Source organism: Bombina bombina, chromosome 4 (assembly GCF_027579735.1).
Source record: "Bombina bombina isolate aBomBom1 chromosome 4, aBomBom1.pri, whole genome shotgun sequence".
In the NCBI taxonomy this organism is placed as follows: domain Eukaryota; kingdom Metazoa; phylum Chordata; class Amphibia; order Anura; family Bombinatoridae; genus Bombina; species Bombina bombina.
Genome location: NC_069502.1, coordinates 123505574 through 123527869, shown reverse-complemented (window position 1 = coordinate 123527869; position 22296 = coordinate 123505574). Strand labels below are relative to the sequence as shown.

The window sequence follows — 22296 nt, the reverse complement described above, 5'->3', positions numbered from 1 at the left end:
AGGCCGCAACAAAGTCATGCAATTTCTCTAGAGCCCAAAGGCCCCAAGGGCAGCACTAAGGGAAATGAGAATAAGAACAGAGTCAACCGAAATAGAGTAGAAAGAAAAGCTAGTTTCCATAATCTTTTTAGATTAACGTTCCAGAGGACCACACCCAAGGGAGAAAAATGCAACGCATCCCGAACCCAGGCAGAAAACCATCCCTTAAGCAAAAGAATGAAAAAAAGAGACAACACCTCCTATAGCCCCTGATATGGAGAAGACTAACTCCCGAAAGTCGACAGAGCCTCACAGCCTTCACTTTCTAAATAAGATGCCAAAGCCGCCAGTAAAACCGGATGAAGTCCAGAAAGTCTCGGCCCAAAGAAAAATAACCTCTAAAAGGAAGAAGTCCTAAAAGGACACTTCCAAAGAGACCATGAAAGGCAAAACCGTAAGAATGGCGGTATAAAGGACCGGTATGAAGGACCTAAATCCTCCAAGCCTCCAACCCACAATGGGAAGGAACACTCTAGTTCCCAAAAAAATCAGGATGCATGTCGCCACGGATCTCAACGGAGTCCCGGCCCACTAGATAGAAAGGCAAATGAGGACTGAACCAATCCCCCATGTCCCTAAGCAACCACGGACCCTCAAGTCCTCTCAGGATGCTAGTTGAAGCTTGTAAAATAAAACAAGAAAACAACATAAATCAAATTGTGATCACTAGGCGCCCTCACTGGACCAACCGGACATAAAAAGGTGCCACGTGTCTAAACTTAGGCCTCAAAGACAGAACGATTTGTAACCAGTCAGGACCAGCCTGAAACCAAGGGTCCCAGCACTTTCAAGGCCACATAGAGTCTCCCCCGATGATGGAGTGTTAAAGAACAGTCAGACAGACTCTTGTAAACAGTGCGACCACAAAATCACGAGTATCAATTCCAGAGAAGAAAGTTCCCAAAGGAAACATCACACCACAACATGAGCTTTAGACCAAATAAAAATCATCCTCACCGGATGAAAATAAAAGATAAGGCAACCCGTAGGTTATTGCCCAGGAAGAACGGACAGACCTGCAGGACCAGCCCAACAGGGGTTCGAGACTTCCAAGCTCAGAACTGGGAAAAGATACACAAATAACAACGACTATAAGAAGATTACTTCATCAGCTTATGTCTATGTATGCAAGCCAGTCGAAGAGTAGGACTGAGAATCCTCAGACCCATGAAGAGTTGGATCCTCCAGCAACGCCAAAAATGCGCCTTAGTAGAACACGAAGGCGTGCCAGTCTAGAACGAAAGGCGCAACATACCTCCGTCGGGACAAAAGGATATACCGGCCCCGAAGGTTGACCTCCTGAGGCTTAAGGGGCAGTCGCTCCCCTGGAAGGCTGAACTGGACCAGGCGATCCTACGCCTGACGAGCCCTGGTTAACGAAACAATATTGTAAGCACACTCCCGGGAAATGCAGATGCACCAGCGTCAAAGATATGGCCAAGCGGAACCGTGTCGTAACCTCCGGTGGGAACAGGCCACACTGCCTAGAAAGGATAAGTAGCGTTTGGGTTACCTGCATGTGTAGTAAGAGTTGGTGGTAGGGAACTCGTGTCGTGAGAAATAGAATCCCCAGAGGCGGATGGCTCAGTGGGCACCCGATTCTCCGATCCCGAGGAACAGAGCACTCTAAAACGGCATTCGGAACATAAATGATGGGCATGTATCACCCGGGCCAATTCATATTCTTCGCAAGAAGTAGAGTCTGAATCAGAGACATCCGTCTCCAAGAATCCTCCATAACTGGGACACTGCCATCTCCAGAGAACCAGACACCAACGGACAAGGATTTCTCTGTCGCCACATGGTCAGGAAAGCAGAAATGGAGTCACAAGATAAACCATGGAGTCCTTGCAAAAGCACGCCCGACCAAAAAGGCTGCGACACTAGACATAGGCCATTATGTCCAAAATAGCCATGAGCCGAAGCAACACTACACAGTAGCAGACAGAATCGCATAACAAACATGATTATAAACCCCCCTGTTCAATAATCCCCCTCAGGAGATATTAACCCTTAATTCTTAGATACAAAAAGGAGCCTCACTGAGACCCTATGTTAAAGTTATCCCTGAAAGGTTGAAGCCCCTCTCAGATAAACAGTTGAAATTACAATACATCCATGATGAAAGTAAGATCTTACCGGAATCTACGCCGTGGAACAGGAACATGGCCCTTCAAGTGTGACAGATAGTAGCGTCGCGTCTGCCATGGACTTGAGAGAAAAAAGCAGGCAGCAAAACTCGTCAACGCTGATTGCTTATGGAGCTGTTAATATGAGTCGGGATGGTTTTGCAGAAAGACTCTCCCTGCATCTCCGGAACTCTCACTGAGAGACTGACAGGACTACGTAAAGCTCCAGTCCCATGCCGAAGACTATTACCCTCCATAAGAGACTATCGAAAACCTCTGACACTTCTCTGCCAACCTCCTGGGACGAAAGGCAAAGAATGACTGGGGGATGAGGGAGGTGGGGGGAGTGTTTGAGCCTTTAGCTGGAGTGTTTTCGCCTCCTCCTGGTGGCCAGGTTCGAAATTCCCAAAAGTAATTAATGCAGCTGAGGACTCTTTCCATTTATGAAGAAAAGCCTTATTTTCATTAGTTTCAGTGGATAGGTCTTATATAAAATCCATTGGTGTCAAAAGGTATCACTCTAAAAACCACTGTGAGCTATTTAATATGTTCTATGTATATTTATACAAAACACATATAACCAAACATTTTAGGGACATGAACAGACAGCTATTAGTGTTTATAGTATTGTTAGTTTATATGTAGACAACTTAAAGGGATAGTAAACCCAAATTTTTTCTTTCATGATTCAGATAGAGCAGGCATTATTAAGCAACTTTCTAATTTACTCCTATTATCAATTTTTCTTTGTTTTCTTGCTATCTTTATTTTAAAAGCTAGAATGTAAGCTTAGAAGCCGGCCCATTTTTGGTTCAGGACCCCGGACAGCAAATAAAAACATTAAAAAGGCCATAACAAATATAATCAAATATGATGCATTCTAAAGTATAAAACACCTTGTAAACACAAGACGTCTGTAGTCTTTAAATGAATTAACACATCCACTGAATCTGAGTACATTAATTGGAAAATGTAGTTAAACTACAGTAAAAGAGGGCAAACTAATGATATCATATTGAATTATTTTTCTGAAACGTATAATTAAAGATTTTATATTACAATCTGCGTTTCATGTCCCTTTAATCAAGAAAAAGCAATATATATGATCTAAGTATATGATAGTTCTTATTATTAAGCATCGGAAAAAGTTATAATTACCTGAAGAACATCTCCAGCATTCAAGCTAAGCTCATCAGCATTCCTGGCTTCAAACTGGTACAAGGCTTTATAGTTCACAAACGCTGTAGACTTTCTACGTTCAGTGGGAGCAAAAGCACTCGCTGAAAAGAAAAAAAGACAAAACCTTTTACAGCTATGGACAGTTGTGGCGAGTTCTACATTTTCCATCACATTTTATTTAAATAATAATATACAGATGAAAGGGTAGTGTTTTAACATATATTAGTAATAGGAAGCAAGGACAGAAACAGGGAAACTTTATCTGTACAGCCACAATATTCTTTTCATGGCTCATGTCTATAAAAGCAGCAGCAAATACTACAGTGCAACCTTTTTAGCTCCATATTAAATGGATACACATTAGCTAATGCACCATGAGTAGTATCATGAGTGGTTCAGCAGATCTCTGCGACAAGGTAACCTCCACTGAGGAGATGAGGACATCCCCACCAGATCCGCAAACCACGTCCTCCGCGAACACGATAGAGCCATCAGAATCACTGATGCTCGCTCCTGCTTGATGGGAGCCACCACACGAGGGAGAAGCGGTAATGGAGGAAAAATATATATGAGTCTGAAACTCCATGGTACTGATAGGGCATCTATCAATACCACCTGAGGATCCCTCGATCCATACCTGGGCAGCGTGGTATTGAGGCGGAATGCCATGAGATCTATCTCCGGCGTCCCCCACTCGCTGCATATCTCTGCAAACACCTCAGGTTGGAGAAACCATTCACCTTGAATGTGGATCGCTGACAGCGTACATCTGTGAGTCTCCGTCCTCTCTAGTATCTGAGATACTTCTCTCATCGCCAAGGAACTTCTTGTTCCCCCCTGATGGTTGATGTAGGCAATCAAGGTTATATTGTCTGATTGGAATCTGATAAACTAGGACGAACCCAGAAGGTGTCAAGCCTTCAAGGCATTGAAGATGGCCAGGAGTTCCAATATATTGATCGGAATCGAGGACTCCTCCTGAGTTCACAGTCCTTGTGCCTTCTTGGTACCCCAAACGTTACCCAACCAGAAAGGCTTGCGTCCGTAGTCACAATCTCCCAGAACGGTCTCAAGAAGCACGTGTCTTGGGACAGATTATCTGGAAAGAGCGAGTCTCTCGACAGTTTGTCCAGGACAATCAGTTGAGACAGATCTGAATGGTCGCCGTTCCATTGTCTAAGCATGCATAGTTGTAAGGGTCTGAGATGGAATCTGGCAAAAGGAATGATGTCCATTAAGGACACCATGAGTCCGATCACCTCCATACACTGAGCCACTGAGGGTCTCAAGGAGGCCTGGAGGGCAAGACATGCAGTAGTTAGCTTGCAACATCTCTGATCTGTAAGGAATATTCTCATGGATATGGAATCTATTATTGTCACCAGGAAATTCACCCTTGTACTTGGAGTAAGAACTATTTTCCAAGTTTATCTTCCATCCATGTGATTGAAGAAGACTGAGAAGGGACTCTAAATGTTCGTCCGCTAGACGAAAAGATGGTGCCTGCACCAAGATATCATCCAGGTAAGGCCCTACTGCAATACCTTGTGTTCTGGCAACTGCTAGAAGAGCCCCCAGAACCTTTGAAAATATCATTGGAGCAGTAGCTAGGCCAAACAGAAGAGATATGAATTGGAAGTGCTGGTCCAGAAAGGCAAACCTCAGGAACTGATAAACATAATTTATGTAAGAACTTACCTGATAAATTCATTTCTTTCATATTGGCAAGAGTCCATGAGCTAGTGACATATGGGATATACAATCCTACCAGGAGGGGCAAAGTTTCCCAAACCTCAAAATGCCTATAAATACACCCTTCACCACACCCACAATTCAGTTTAACGAATAGCCAAGAAGTGGGGTGATAAAGAAAGGAGTAAAAAGCATCAACAAAGAAATTTGGAAATAATTGTGCTTTATACAAAAAATCATAACCACCACAAAAAGGGTGGGCCTCATGGACTCTTGCCAATATTAAAGAAATGAATTTATCAGGTAAGTTCTTACATAAAGAGCCCTGAAAATTGCATGGAGTTCCAAAATATTGATTGGTAATCTCGCCTCTTGAGATTCCCAAACCCCTTGTGCTGTCAGAGATCCCCAAACAGCTCCACAACCTGAAAAGACTCGCATCTATTGTGATCACAGTCCAGGTTGGACGAACCAAAGAGGCCCCTAGAACTATACGATGGTGATCTAACCACCAAGTCAGAGATAGTCGAACATTGGGATTTAAGGATATTAATTGTGATATCCTTGTATAATCCCAGCACCATTGATTCAGCATACAAAGCTGGAGAGGTCTCATATGAAAATGAGAAAAGGGTAATCGCGTCCGATGCTGCAGTCATGAGACCTAAAACTTCCATGCACATAGCTACTGAAGGGAATAATAGAGACTGAAGGTTCCGACAAGCTTAAGCCAATTTAAATTGTCTCTTGTCTGTTAGAGACAGAGTCATGAACACTGAATATATCTGGAAACCTAAAAAGGTGACCCTTGTCTGAGGAATCAAGGAACTTTTTGGTAAATTGATCCTCCAACCATGTCTGTGAAGAAACAACACTAGTTGAATCGTGTGAGATTCTGCAGAACGTAAAGACTGAGCAAGAACCAAGATATTGTCCAAATAAGGAAACACCGCAACACCCCACTCTCTGATAACAGAGAGTAGGACACCAAGAACCTTTGAAAAGATTCCTAGAGCTGTCGCTAGGCCAAAAAGGAAGCGCAACAAATTGGTAATGCTTGTCTAAAAAAGAGAATCTCAGAAACTGAAAGCAATCTGGATGAATCAGAAAAAGAAGATATGCATCCTGTACGTCTATTGTGGGCATATAATGCCCTTGCTGAACAAAAAGCAGAATAGACCTTATAGTCACCATTTTGAAAGTTGGGACTCTTAACATCGATTCAAAATTTTAGATCCAAAACTGGTCTGAATGAAATTACTTCTTTGGGACAATGAATAGATTTGAATAAAACCCCAGACCCTGTTCCTGAAACGGAACTGGCATGATTACCCCAGATAACTCCAGGTCTGAAACACACTTCAAAAAAGCCTGAGCCTTTACTGGGTTTGCTGGAATGCGTGAAAGAAAAAATCTTCTCACAGGCAGTCTTACTCTGAATCCTATTCTGTACCCCTGAGAGACAATATTCTGAATCCAATGATTTTGGTCCGAATTGATCCAAACATCTTAGAAACAATCTTTTTTTTTTTTTTTTTTTTAAATTCTTTTTTTTTTATTAGATAAATCTCCACAAGATGTACATTAAACATAAGATCGCAAGACATCCAGTATATATACATGTACATGCAACAAACAATAACTACAATTTTATGCCATTTGCAAAAACATCTTAATCTTGTTGGAGTTTCTTCAATATAATAAAACAAAAACCAAAAGAAAGAAAAGGAAAAAGAAAGGAAGAAAAAAAAAAAAAACATTAAATAATAAAATCTTTTTAAGACCCCCTCCCGCTGTACCCGCGCCTAACACCCTTAACATCCTGGGCACTGTATTCCTACACTAACCAGGAGGCCGGAAATTTATTCAATAGAACTAATTCTGCAAAGCTTATGGACAGGCGAAATGGATAAAGAATCTGTCTCTGCACCGGGAGAGAATAAGACTTAATAATTGGAAGCCATCCAATAAAAAAATCCTCAATCCTCTTCTCTGAAGCATCTTGTAGATGAAATGATTCAAAGATAATTTGTTCTTGTATTTCTTTTTGGACTGTTGAAAAGCTTGGCGCTCTACTCGCCTTCCAATTCTTAAGGATAAGGTGGCGAACTGCAAGAATAATTGTATTAAATATACGAATCAAACAAGGAGAACTATTGTTAGCTGAGGGAAACAATAAAACTACATTTTGTAATGTAATAGAAACATTTACACTATAGAGAGCACCAAGCCAGAAACAAATTTTAAGCCATAGTTGATTTAATTTGGGACACCACCAGAACATATGGAATAAATCCGCTCTAGACTTAGAGCACCGTGGACAGTTCCTTGAACTAGTAGGGAAAAACTTTTGAATTTTAGATGGATATAAGTAATAATTATTCAGCAACTTCACGTGTGACTCTTTCCAGCTCATAGATAATCTACATTGATTCAACATCTTAAAACTCAGGATGATCCTGTCATTATCAGTTCCCGGAATAGATGGGCACAACCAATTACTTATCCCATCCAAATACTTTTCACTTTGCTTTGAGAGCATGATATCATACATCAAAGAGATAGATGTATTTCCCGACTTAAACTTTTGAATTAAACTTTTAATATCCGACCACGCTCAGTTCTGACTATATATATAATGTCGTATCTGAAAATAGGCATACATATCTGATCTAGGTAACGCATGAGCTTGAAATATATATTCCGATGTATGCACCTGACAATCTTCATCCATCACTTGTTTTACAAAAAGTAAACCTTTATCTGCCCAAGATTTAAATATCTTTTGATGAATACCCGGGGTAAATTGCGGATTACCCTGGATGGGGAGAAAATCTGAAAAGGTAGAATCTATGCCTAAACAGCCACAGAACTTATACCACGCTACAACAATGTTTTTAAATGACATCATTCTACAGATATTAGACGGAAGTTGTTTCGGTTTACAATGTAAGATGGCTTTTAATGAAAAAGGACGTATATAGAAAGCCTCTTCCTGTCCTACTGCAATAAGATTAGTTTCAGTGATCCAGTCTAAAGCAAACTTCACCATGGCCACGATATTATATAACTTAATATTGGGCAGAGCCAGGCCCCCCACATTTTTCTTCTGCATAAGCTTAGCTAAAGCTATTCTCGGTTTTTTATCTTTCCATATAAATTTGGAAAAATAGCTATAAAGCTTCTTTGTATCTAGATTAGATATGAAAATAGGTAAATTTTGCACCATATATAGAAGTCGTGGGAAAATATTCATTTTTATTAAGTTTACCTTAGCAGAGATAGACAATGGATAAGATGCCCAAAGCTGAAGATCCAATTTAATTTTTTCAAATAAAGATGAATAATTTGCTGCGTACCATAACTTCGGATTTCTATGTAACCCTAAATATTTAACTACATTCACAACTTTAAATGGGATAATCCCCATATAGGGAAGCCTTTCGCCCACATACATGAGTTCGCTTTTATCTAGATTAACTAGATAGCCCGAAAATGAGCTAAATTCAGCAAGTATTTGTACAATTACTGGAATGGTTAGATGAACGTTATCCACAAATAGCGGAATATCATCTGCATATAGCAGCGACTTCAAACGATTAGCGCCAAGTGATATACCAGTTAGTATATCTCGGAATCGAATTGCCAAGGGTTCTATCGCTAGATTAAAGAGAAGGGGGGACAGCGGACAGCCCTGCCTAGTGCCACGTTGCAAAATAATCTCTTGTGACCGGATACCATTTACCAGCAAAAATGATCTAGGTTTTGAGTAAACTTTGCTGATATATTGAATAAAATTACCAGCAAATCCAAAATTAATTAACGATCGAAATAGATGCTCCCAGACGATAGAATCAAACGCCTTGACAGCGTCTAGAGTCAGAACTGCTGAGTTGCAAGTTACCGAATTATTAATATTCTGCTCTGAATTCCACGCATAATCAAGAAATGCAATTACCTTGCGAATATTCTTAGATTAACTTCTAGATGACATAAATCCTGTCTTATCTGGGTGAATCACATTCTGTAGACATCGGCCAAGCCTAGCTGCAATAATACCGGCCATTATTTTATAATCAGTGTTAAGCACTGATATAGGCCTATAAGAAGCCGGATCTTCAGGGTTTTTTCCTTTTTTAAGTATGAGTGAAATGTTTGCCTCTACAAACCCTCCCGATATAATATTATCGGACAGATAATAATTATTAAATAATTCCACTAAAAACGGAACTAATTAATCTTTTAGCGATTTATAAAATTCAGCTGGCAGCCCGTCTGGGCCAGCCGCTTTATTTAATTTAAGACCATCAATTGCTTTACAGATCTCCTCTTTATTTACAGGTTGATTTAGCGCTACCAATTCTTCCGTTTGAATCTTGGGAGTACTAACCTTCGACCAAAAAATATCTTGATTATACTGGCTTACAGAAACCGACGCATACAGTTGCTGGTAATAGCTATGGAACACTTGGCTGATATCTGTTGATTTAAAAAAAACGATTTTCCCCATTCTTAATAACTGCAATAAAGTTTTTTTTTTCCTGTTCTTAACTATACGCGCCAGGTGTTTTGCGGAACAACCATGGAAACTCTTATACTTTAAGCTAAGCCTCATCTCTTCTTCTTGAGATTTTTGCTTTAAGAGCACGTCCCTTTCCTTTCTGGCCTCCAAATATGCAGACCAGTTCATCGGAGAGGGATCAAGATTAACCTTGCTATAGGCCATCTTAACATTATTAGCTAATAGAAGTTCCTGCTCCTTCCTCTTTTTGGAGCATCTACTCATATAGGCGATAATCTCTCCACGCATTACTGCCTTGGCTGCCTCCCAATAAATCTCTAATTTATTCTTATAGTCAGAATTACATAACACATAGTCATTCCATATAATTCTCATCCTGGATATAAACCTAGGACTAGTATATAAGAATCGGGGAAAAGAAAATAATGGTACACTAACCCTAGCCTCTCCTACTCCTGTGAAAGAAAAAAAAACAAAAAAAAAACGGACTTTAAAACATAACTCTTAACACAGATTACAATAGCTCTCTCTAGAGACAAATTCCTGACTCTTTGTGAATTAATACACAACAAAAAACATAAACTAAACATATCTGTGCTAAAAATCAAATAATATTTGATAAGAAATAAAAAGAACAAACATATTATACAATTCTCATATACGTGCACTATCTTCCGCACCTCCATACTAGCTACTGTCTTTCTGGATTAGCTTAAATATCTAGGCTTTTCATAAATTCTTGGATTTCTGAGACTTTGTTGAATATAAATTTAGACCCTTTATTTTCAACTATAATTTTAGCCGGATAGAATAAACTTGCTCTTATCCCTTTACCGATTAACTGTGAGCAAAAAGGTGCCATCATTCTTCTCCGCGCAGATGTCTCGGCGGAGAAGTCTTGAAACAGCAAAATCTTGCTGTTCGCAAATCTCAGGGTATCAGCTTTTTTAAAAAGCTTCAGAATCTCCAGCTTATCCTGAAATTTGAGTACCTTAAAGACACATCCTAGGTTTAACCGACCCTGAAGTAGAGTTTCTCTTAGGGCCAACTCTGTGCGCCCTTTCAATTGCTAAGGGGAGGACGTGAGCTGGAAAACCAATAGCCTGAGGGAGCGTAATAGAAGTAAATTTAATGAGGTCGTCAAACTCGAGAGATTCCGGTAAACCAAAAATCCTTATGTTATTCCGCCTGGAGCGATCTTCGAGATCCTCCAGGCGCAATTGCATACTATTTAGTTTGACCTGCTGTGATTGAATTACATTTTCTTGAGTAGTCAGTCTGTCTTCAACTGAGGAGATTCTACTCTCCGCTTCCCCCATTCTTACAGAGAATAACTTGACCTCAGCAGACAGTGTCATCATCTCTGTAGAGATAGTTCCTAATTCTTTTTTAATTTCCTCAAATTGAGGGGAAAAAATAGCAGTAAGTTGCCCGATTAATACCTGGGTATCAATAAGAGCTGGTACACTGTCTGCTGACATATCTGGATTGGAGTCGCCCAATTTATTATTTTTTTTTTCCCTAGCTTTCACTGGCATTTTGGGCGAATTATTTTTTCCCAAGTGTTAAAATTTTTTCCATGTAGTGAACTTCAAAAAAAACAAAAAAAACCCTTGTGTGAAGTGATCTAAAAAATAAACTCCTGTGCAAAAAATGAAAATAATAAAAAAAAACTAATTTTAAATTTGTGATATATAAATATATATAATATATATATATATATATATATATATATATATATATATATATATATATATATATTCCCCTTCTCACCCCCTTTTTCTTGCTTTCCTTCTGCCCCTTCTCTTCTCTTTTTTTTTTTCTTTTTTGTGTTCTATGTGACTAGTACTTCATTATCTTTATAATAATGCCTTTACTCAAAAATGTGAAAATACCATCAGTGTATAGTGCTTAAGGTCAATGACCTATATATACATAGAAAAAAAGATTTAATTTAGACTCCAATCTTAGAACAACCTATTGATACCCACTCTTCTGTGATCAGACTCAGCAAATAGGAATATTCAAAGTGATAACCAATAAGTACCCCTCAAATGATCCTTTCTATAGAAATCTTAACCTGAGGAAATATATCTAAACATACAATTAAATCAACAGACTACTTGATATTACCACTATAGAAATGAAACAATCATCATAAGCTTTGTCTCCTTTCTTAAAACAATCCTGATCCCCTCGGTCTAGAAGAGACTTTTATGCCCAGCAGTAGTGTCAACTAATGTCCGTCAGGACTTAGCCTGTTTAGACCATGTCTCTGATTATGCTTAAATAAACAAAAAGCCCTGCTGGGCTATTACACAACCTCAGCTTTATCAGCAGGCCAAGTTTTAAACTTTAATGGGAAGTCCTCCAGTATCCCCTACAAGGTATAGAAATGTCACAGAGTCACTTCAGACTGATTGTCCAGTCACCCACCTCCTTCAGCGGGTCGGGGACATGTCAAGATCACCAAGACACGAGTGGTTCAAGAGACAGTTAGTGCCACAAACAATCAATATGGAATAAGCAATGAGCCACCAATACGCTACCTCCTCTGGACCGGGAAGCCACGGCTGGAATACCTTTGTTCAGCAGCACTATTCCTGGGAGATCTGTGCCGTCACCTTACCTGGCCATAGCAAACTTGGCCCTGCTGCTACCATCGGCACCTTGACTCTACTGCCCCAGGGGAGCGCGATTTCCGGATCCCTCCGCGTAGCCACCACTCTCGCTTCCTCAGCGCATCTGTAATCCAGTAACAGGAAGAGCCGCGTCTTCCGTTGATGCTAATACTCCGAGGCAACACCTCCACCACTCCGACCATCCACCTCTCGCGGATCTTGAGCTCCTCCTCACCTCAGACGGAGCTCCGGCCACAGGAGCAAACAGGGAGTCTAGTAAGTGATTTTTTAGCCTCAATATACGATATCAGCAACAGCTTAATACATGTTTGTTAGCTTTTTCTTCTTGGATAATTGCTCAGCAGCGGTCATACCCGCAGGCAGATACAGCCTTATAGGTTTCCTTTCCAGCTGGCGTTATTATGCCTAGCTACTGGCCCCCACAGTCCAACAGAAATGGGGCAAAGAATGAAGGCTTAGATTACTTTCGCCGGCTACACGCTGACATGGAGCAGCATGAACTTTAGCTCCGCCTTCTCACCGGAAACCCCTTAGAAACAATCTTAATCTGCCCCCTACCAGCTGGAATAAGAGCCACACCTTCACACGGACTTAGGGGCTGGCTTTGATCTCTTAAATGGCTTGGATTTATTCCAATTTGAAGAAAGCTTCCAATTGGAAACTGATTCCTTGGGGAAGAATTAGGTATCTGTTCCTTATTTAAGAACAAAAACGGTTAGAAGCTTTAAATTTACCCTTAGATCTTATCTTGAGGCAAAAAAAGCTCCCTTCCCCCCAGTGACAGTTGAAATTATTGAATCCAACTGTGAACCAAATAATTTATTACCTTGGAAGGAAAGAAATAGCAATCTGGACTTAGAAGTCATATCAGCATTCCAAGATTTAAGCCACAAAGCTCTTCTAGCTAAAATAGCTAAAGACAGAGATTTAACATCAATTTTGATTATATCAAAAAATGGCATCACAAATGAAATTATTAGCATGTTGAATCAAGTTAACAATGCTAGACAAATCATGATTCGATACTTGTTGCGCTAAAGTTTCCAACCAAAAAGTTGAAGCAGCTGTAACATCAGCCAAATAAATTGCAGGCCTAAGAAGAAGACCTGAAAATAAATAAGCTTTCCTTAGATAAGATTCAAGTTTCCTATCTAAAGAATCTTTAAAAGAAATACTATCTTCCGTAGGAATAGTAGTACGTTTAGCAAGAGTAGAGAAAGCCTCATCAACTTTGGGGATCTTTTCTCCAATCTAACTGCTGGCAAAGGATACCATTTTTTAAACCTTAAAGAAGGAATAAAAGAAGTACCAGGCCTATTCCATTCCTTAGAAATCATATCAGAAATAACATCAGGAACTGGAAAAACCTCTGAAATAACGACAGGAGGTTTATAAACAGAAATTAAACGTTTACTAGCTTTAATATCAAAAGGACTAGTCTCCTCAATATCCAATTTAATCAACACTTCTTCAACAAAGAACGAATGTACTCCATTTTAAATAAATAAGTAGATTTGTCAGTGTCAATATCTGAGGAAGGATCTTCTGAATCAGATAGATCCTCATCAGAGTAGGATAATTCAGTATGTTGTCGGTCATTTGAAATTTCATCAACTTTATGAGAAGTTTAAAAAGACCTTTACATTTATTAGAAGGCGGGATGGCAGACAAAGCCTTCTGAATAGAATCAGCAATAAATTCTTATCAATTCACAGGTATATCTTGTACATTAGATGTTTAAGGAACAGCAAAAGGCAATGTACTATTACTGATGGCCACATTCTCTGCATGTAAAAGTTTATCATGACAACTTATTACAAACCACAGCTGGAGACATAATCTCCATAAGATTACAACAAATGTACTTAGCTTTGGTAGAACTGATATCAGTGCTTTCTGAGACAGAATCAGATTGAGACATCAGCAGGATTCCAACAGTGTTTTCTGAGACAGGATCAAATTGAGACATCTTGCAAATGTAAGAGAAAAAACAACATATAAAGCAAAATTATCAATTTCCTTAAATTACAGTTTCAGGAATGGGAAACAAATGCAACAGCATAGCCCTTTGATAGAGAAAAAAGACAAGAGGCATATAGGAATGGGGTTTAAATTATGAAAATATTTGGCGCCAAAAATGAAGCACAAACAGAGAAAAAAAATTGGTGCTAAACACATCCGGAAAGGACACACTCGCGTCATTGAAGACGCAACCTTGTGAAAGGACTCGGCGCCATCGAACGTAACTTTGCGCCAAAAAAAATTGCGCGCCAAAAATGACACAATATAGTTTAGCATTTTGCGCCATCGCGAGCCTAATTCTGCCCGCGAATTAAAAAAGACAGTCAATTGCAAAAAGACTATGCCCCAGGTAAGAAATACATTTTCCTAAAAAATGCATTTCCCAGATATGAAACTGACAGTCTGTAAAAGGAAATATACTGAAACCTGAATCATGGCAAATATAAGTACAATACATATATTTAGAACTTTATATAAATAAAGTGCAAAACCATAGCTGAGAGTGTCTTAAGTAAATGAAAACATACTTACCAAAAGACACCCATCCACATATAGCAGATAGCCAAACCAGTACTGAAACGGTTATCAGTAGAGGTAATGGAATATGAGAGTATATTGTCGATCTGAAAAGGGAGGTAGGAGATGAATCTCTATGACCGATAACAGAGAACCTATGAAATAGATCCCCGTGAGGAAAACCATTGCATTCAATAGGTGATACTCCCTTCACATCCCTCTGACATTCACTGTACTCTGAGAGGAATCGGGCTTCAACAATGCTGAGAAGCGCATATTAACGTAGAAATCTTAGCACAAACTTACTTCACCACCTCCATAGGAGGCAAAGTTTGTAAAACTGAATTGTGGGTGTGGTGAGGGGTGTATTTATAGGAATTTTGAGGTTTGGGAAACTTTGCCCCTCCTGGTAGGATTGTTTATTCCATACGTCACTAGCTCATGGACTCTTGCCAATTACATGAAAGAAATGTTCCCTGTTTATCGGAACGTGAAGGTCTATGGTGGTCATAAACTGTCCCTCTTGAACCAGAGGAAGGATTGACCGTATTGTCTCCATCTTGAAAGAGGGAACACTCAGAAACTTGTTTAGGCACTTTAGGTCCAGAATTGGACGAAAAGTTCCCTTCTTCTTTGGAACCACGAAAAGGTTTGAATAAAACCCCAAACCTTTTTCTTCTGTAGGTACTGGGACAATTAATCCTAGAGAGGAGAGATCCCGTACGCAACCTAAGTAGGCAGCCATCTATTCTGGTCTTGTAGACAGACTGGAAAGTAGGAATCTAACCCCTGGGCGGATGAGACTTGAATCCTATCCTGTATCCTTGAGATACAACCTCCAGGACCCAAGGATCCTGTACATGGTGGAACCAAGCGTCTGAAAAAAACATAAATTATGCTTACCTGATAATTTCATTTTCTTCTGTGGGAAAGTGTCCACAGCCGCGTTCATTACTTTTGGGAAATAAGAACCTGGCCACCAGGAGGAGTCAAAGACACCCCAGCAAAAGCCTTAAATACTCCTCCCACTTCCCTCATCCCCCAGCCATTCTGCCGAGGAACAAGGAACAGTAGAAGAAATATCAGGGTGAAAAGGGGCCAGAAGAATACAACTAAGATGCCCCACATAAAAAACGGGCGGGGTGCCGTGGACTCTTTCCCACGGAAGAAAATGAAATTATCAGGTAAACATAATTTATGTTTTTCTTCCTAATGGGAAAGAGTCCAGAGCCGCATTCAATAATTTTGGGAAAACCATACCCTAAACTAAAGGAGGACACTGAATGCAAAAACGGGAGGATAAAATCTGTGGCCCATTCTGAGAGCACCAAGCCTGAAACCACTACCCAACAAAAACCCTGCTTTGTCCGAATTCGAGAAAACTTTAAAAATGAAAGGCTCCAAGGACACTGACCAGCAGATAGTCCAGAAGCATAGCTAGAGACCGCAAAATCAGACTCAACTGAACAGTCCTCCAGGAGACACCCTCGCCCAACAGTCGGTCCCTCACAGCTCACCCCTCACTAAAGAGGGGAACACCAGCCTAAAACTCCCCAAGGGATAGGGCAGGGAAGAACTGAAGGGAAAACGAAATGTCACCACAAAATCCATAAAAGGAAAAGCCTCAATATTTGAGCCCAGCTCACAAAGATCCAAATGGATCCTGACAGACAAGCAGAGTCCAGATGGTTAGGACTGGGCATCTAAACAGAGAAACCCTTCTCTCAACATCATGCAAAGCACCGAAAGACAACTGAAGACGGAGTCCTCACATTGTCAGAACTAAGAATACTAAAGTATTCAGACAAAAAAGAACGTGTAACAGACCCGGACGAAAAACCCTGAGTCAAGAACACGCAGCCATCATAAGGATGGCACAGAAGAATACTTGCTGAGAAGTAAAAAGCGACCAGCAAGAGAATAGATTGCAAAAGAAAACTCCCAGACAGAGGGCACACTCTAGGCAATCGAAGCCGCCAGACCTACACCCAGGGCTCCAAAATGGGAAGCACATAACTTCGAGGCCCACTGCACCCCCAAGAGAGAGAGGTTACACCCAGAAGGTGTATGGTAACCCTGAACCTTCTGCTTGCAAGCCCAGGGCACTAGCTACTATGCCCACCTAGATTCTGAAGATGACAACGCATTTCAGAACCCACTGCCAGCCGGGCCAGCCCAAGCATCGGCAGGTCTGAAACAGGGGAACAGAAGAACCCCAACACCAGCTCAAAAACGAGCGGAAGAATAGCCACAGCCATCCCAACAGAGCACGGGTGCCAACCCGACTCCTTGGAAACGGACAACAAGGCCGTAGACCCAAAGGAATCTAACAAAAGGCCCACCATAGTCTCGACACAGAGCCAGCAAGACTCCAGATGGAACCTAACAACCCAGAGAAAAACATCCCTCTCTGAAATGTTAACCCTAGAAAAAGGACCACACATTCATAAGAAAGAGAATAAGCCCCCCGCCCTAAGAAAAGGGATGGGGCCAAAAAGGCAGAGAACCTGCCCACATGACACAAAGCCCCAGGCTAAAGAAGAAATCAATTTCCAACGCAGATGAACTTGGAAGGAATCCCCATAAGGAATTAGATTGCTAACACACGTCCAATGTGCAATAGCTGCAGCAGAGACACTGCAAACCCATTCGCCTGCACAGCAGTGAATCCAAAAGGTTACCCCAGCAAGCTGACCAAGGGAAACCGACCATAAAGGCGTAAGTCCAGCCCAATGAGCATCAGCACTCAGACAACCTGGCCAACCGTGACCAGGTCAATTAGTCCAAGTAAAAGGACATAGCCCAAGTTCTCAGGAACTGGGGAACCCGAACCAGCCTTAGAACCAAAAAGTCCGGCAACAACTCTACAAAGGAAAACACTAAGCGAAGCCTCAACAACCGGAAACCGAGCCCCCAATTGTTTAAATAAACAATATACGAGAACTTAACACCCCGTCTGATATAAAAAACCAGACCACAGGGAGATATCAATGCAATATCCAGATCAACCTCGATAACGGGATAACTCACAAGCCCCGCCCCAAGGAAAGTCCAAATGCTCAAAAGGAGCTAAGGCGTTAAAAGTCGTACAATGACACTAGAGCCCATAGACTCTCAAACAGCTGCAGGACAACAAGCAAGGGGATACCCCAAGGCCAAAATCACTCTAGCAAAGGCTGGTCTCCGCATCACCTCCATACAATCAGAGGATCATAGAGAGAAAAGGATGCACAGCATCTCCAGCTCCAAGCAGAGCCCAAGGAGACCACGCCCAGTGACCCTAACAGGGAATGACCATATCCCGGAGGGGAACCCAGGTCCCTAAAAGGAGACCTAACTCACATGGAGACAACAGAGGAACACCAAAAGGTCTCATAAAAAACAGCTAGCTAGTACACCGTCAATGTTCAATAGCTGCAGCTGGTCACATTCTGCAACCCATCTGCTGCAAGGCAGCTGAACTACCAAATAAACTACTAGCTGCTGAGAACTAAGTCCAGAAGGACAATTCCCAGGGCCTCAAAAGAAAGAAGGCCAAACCGCCCAACTCGGCGGCAAGAGGATGCAAGCCCACCAACCCTCCACTACATGGGAAGGAGCTCTAGTGTCTGACAACCCCAGACACAAGAGAGAGAGACGCAGCGGAACTTCACTGACCCAGTCATCCAAATTGAAGGCTATAAGGACTGAGACAATCCTTCCTGCCTTACGGACCCACCGGTCCTCTAAAATGCTTAGTTGAACACAGAGGATAACATGAGCAGTTGGGGCCTTTCCCGGACCAGCCAAGCAGAGCGGCGCCACGTGTCCGAACAGCTACCAGACAGAACAAAACCCAAACAGGACCAGCCTGCAATCCGAGTCCTAACCGTCAAGCCGCATAAAGCCTCCCTCAGAGGGGAAGAAGGAAAACAGACAGGACATCCTATCGGATGAAAATAAAATACAAGGCAACCCATAGGTTAACGCCCAAAAAGAAACAGGCTACTGCAGGACAAGCCAAACGGAGCCCTGATCTTCCAAAAAAACTGGAAAATATCTCAATACATGGACAACCAGGAGATTACATCATCCCCACTTGTCTAATGAGGTGCGCCATTCGAAGAGCAGACCGCGAAGGTGCACAATTCTGTAATGAAAGGCACAACACTCAGGGACAGTCATACCCGCAGGGAACTGTACAGTCCAAGGTGGAATACCCAGGACAACAGAGCATGGAAGGGAAGGCACCACCCTGCCCTCAAACTCTGTTCAATTTAGGAAATAAAGGTTCATCAGGCAACATGACCTCTGGAACCCCTGAACTCTCCAAAAACTTCCTTTAGAAGAAGCGCAAATTCCTAAAACTAAAGTCTGGTTCCTCCGCAGCTGGAGGTTGAGAGGCAGCAGACTCTGACCCTGAAAATTCATAGTCTCAGAAAGAACTTCATCCTCGGATAAACCAATCAGTTAGATCCAAAAATTATTTGATGTACTCTGGGAAGGACTGCAATAGGTAACCTTTCGCTTGCGCTTGACAGGGCGAGGTAAAGCATTAAAGCCGCAGACACCGCCAACTGAACTGCGCAGTAATGTCTGGAGAAAAAGGCCCCCTCCAGATGGAGGATCAGCAATGCTACGGGAAAACTGCATGTGTATAGAGATAACAATGTAGGATGCGCACCTCACTAAACGACAACTCCTCAGGTGGAGGTGGATGGCTCCATGATATCAAACATGTTTGATATTATCACTTTATCAAGGCATATGGAACATAATTGAGAGGGGGAACTAGGGCCTCCACTCCATATTAACAGGAATTGTTCTTTAGGAATAGAGGGAGTGCCCTCTAAAGAAACAGAATCCTTCATCACTAGTGCAATAACCGGAGAACTAGAGAGATAAAAAAAATGTTTTTTTAAATAAAATAACGGCACATCTATACCCCAATGGCTGGGGCACTCACCACCTCCTATGACCCAGACAGTACAGAGATGTATGACTCCTCTCCGATAGTCACAAAGGAGGGAATGAATCACATAGTGCACAATGCAGGACTGTCCCTGCTATGAGAGAAAGCACGCCAAGCTTGTAAACTGCATGGCTCTCAAAGTGAAAGTGAAACCTGTATATTCCATAACTGCCTAAGTGTCCATAACATCTTACACATAAAGCAGCATAAAATCAAATAAATACATAAGATTATTATTCCCCCCTGTTCAATAATCCCCCTAAGGAGATATTAACCCCTGATTCTATAAAGATAAAAGTCGCCACACTGTGACCCTGTCTTCTGTGTTAACATTATATAATAAAAAATGAAACGATCTTACCAGAATCTACGCCGTGGAACAGGAACACAGCCCTTCAAGTGTGACAGGTCGTAGCATCGCTCCTGACATGGACTTGAGAGAAGAAAGCAATCTGCGAAACTCGTCAATGCCGATTGCTGTAGGAGCTGTTAATATGAGTCGGGATGGTGTCGCAGAGGAGAGCTCTCCCTGCATCTCCGGACTCTAACTTTCACCCAGGCCCTCAGTGAGAAGCTTATAGGGCTACTTAAAACTCCTGTCCCATTACGAAGAGTAGTATCCTCCATAAGAGACAAAACAAATTCTGACACTTCTCTGCCAACCTCATGGGACGAAAGGCAAAGAATGACTGGGGGATGAGAGAAGTGGGAGGAGTATTTAAGCCTTCGGCTGAGGTAACTTTGCCTCATCCTGGTGGCCAGGTTCTTATTTCCCAAAAGTAATAAATGCGGGTGTGGACTCTTTCCCATTAGGAAGAAAAAGGAGACAGTCTGCCCCCTACTCGATCCGATTCCGGATCGGGGGCAGCCCCTTCATGCCGATTTGTTCTCGGTGGGCTTCTTAGTCTGTATGGACTTATTCCAGGACTGAGACGGCTTCCAAGGACTGAGCTCGGACTTGGATGAGTATTGCTGTCGTTGAGATTTGTCAGAATGAAAAGAACAAAAATTAGACAATTGCTGTTCCTTAGGTCAACTTTTCGTATCCTGCGGTAGGAAGGCACCTTTCCCTCCGGTAACCGTAGAAATAATGGAGTCCAGCCCTGGACCGAATAAAATCTTCCCCTTGAAAGGAAGAGAAAGAAGTCTGGATTTAGAAGTCATTTCTGCAGACCAAGACTTCAACCAGAGAGCCTGGCGGGCTAGGGCGGCAAAGCCAGAAGCCTTTGCATTTAGGCGAATAATCTGCATATTCACGTCACAGATGAAGGAGTTAGCAATTCTCAGAGCGTTAATTCTCTCCTGAATATCCTCGAGGGGAGTGTCCACCTTAATCAGCTCCGATAGAGTGTTGCATCAGTAGGCAGCTGCTCCAGCAACCGCGGCTACAGCTGCCGCCGGTTGAAATAAAAACCCTGTATGTTGAAAAATCTTCCTCAGAAAGGTTTCGATTTTCTTATCCATAGGCTCTCTAAAAGAAGAACTATCCTCCAGAGGGATAGTAGTATGCTTAGCCAGCGTAGAAATAGTGCCATCCACCTTAGGGATGGAACCCCACAAATCTAATTGAGAGTCAGGGACCGGGAATAATTTTTTTAAAGTAGATGAGGGCAAAAAAGAAGTTCCTATTCTTTCCCATTCGTTACTAATAATGTTCGCCATCTTAACTGGCACAGGAAAAGTCAGAGAGACCTTCCTGTCTTCATAAACCCTGTCTAATTTAAGGATCTTAGGTTCCTCAGGGAGTGTAGCTTCTGGAACCTGTAGTGTAGAAAGAACCTCCTTTAATAAAAAAACGCAGATGCTCAATTTTAAATCTAAAGGAGGGTTCCTCCACTGAAGGAGTTTAAGAAACGGAAGTCTCTGACTCAGAAAGTTCACCCTCTGAAGCTACAGAGGTTAACTCATCCTTGGATATCTGGGAGACAGTAGCTTAATCCGACAAATATTTAAATGCCTCAAGGTCAGGAGAACTATGTTTAACCTTTCTCTTACGTTTGCTAGAGCGAGGTAAGGCACTCAAGGCTGCAGACACCACCGATTGTAACTGCGCGGTAAAGTCCTCCGGAAAAAGGCCCCCTCCAGATGGAGGATTAGTTGAGCCGCGGGCAACTGCATGTGGAGCGGGTACTATTAAAAGGGTAGTAATCTCTCAGGACACAGATTCTTGAGAGGTAGACGGCTTAGAAGGGCTAATAGCACTATGAGTATTAGCAGACTTGTCTCCCTTCTTAGACTTTAGAACAGTTCTTAGGCAAATGGAACAAAATTGAGCAGGCAGGCAAACCACGACCTCCTCACAATATAAACAGGAATTATTAATCAGTACAGAAGAAGTGGAACCTTCTAATGTAGTATCCATAGCTAAGATATAGCCACAGAAGGACAGACAAAAAGTAAACTTTTATTAAAAAAACGGCACCTTTATAATCCCAATGGCTGAGGCACTCAGTTTTGCAGCGACGCGTCTGACATGGACTTGAGTGTACAACAGCAAACAGTGAAACTCTTCAACACTGATTCCTCAGGAGCTGTTAGGCGACAGTCTGGATTGGTTTGCAGAAAAACTTTGCCTGCATCTCCAGACTCTAACTTTCATCAATA

General features: G+C 41.7%; 1 protein-coding gene across 1 annotated transcript in view; it reads right to left on the bottom strand.

Moving 5' to 3' along the window:
* ITSN2 (intersectin 2) overlaps positions 1-22296 on the bottom strand; it is a 337021-nt gene that overhangs the window by 215997 nt on the left and 98728 nt on the right. The window contains exon 10 of the mRNA XM_053709622.1: positions 3327-3448. Within this exon, the coding sequence (XP_053565597.1) occupies positions 3327-3448 (122 nt within the window). The remainder of the gene's footprint in view (positions 1-3326; positions 3449-22296) is intronic.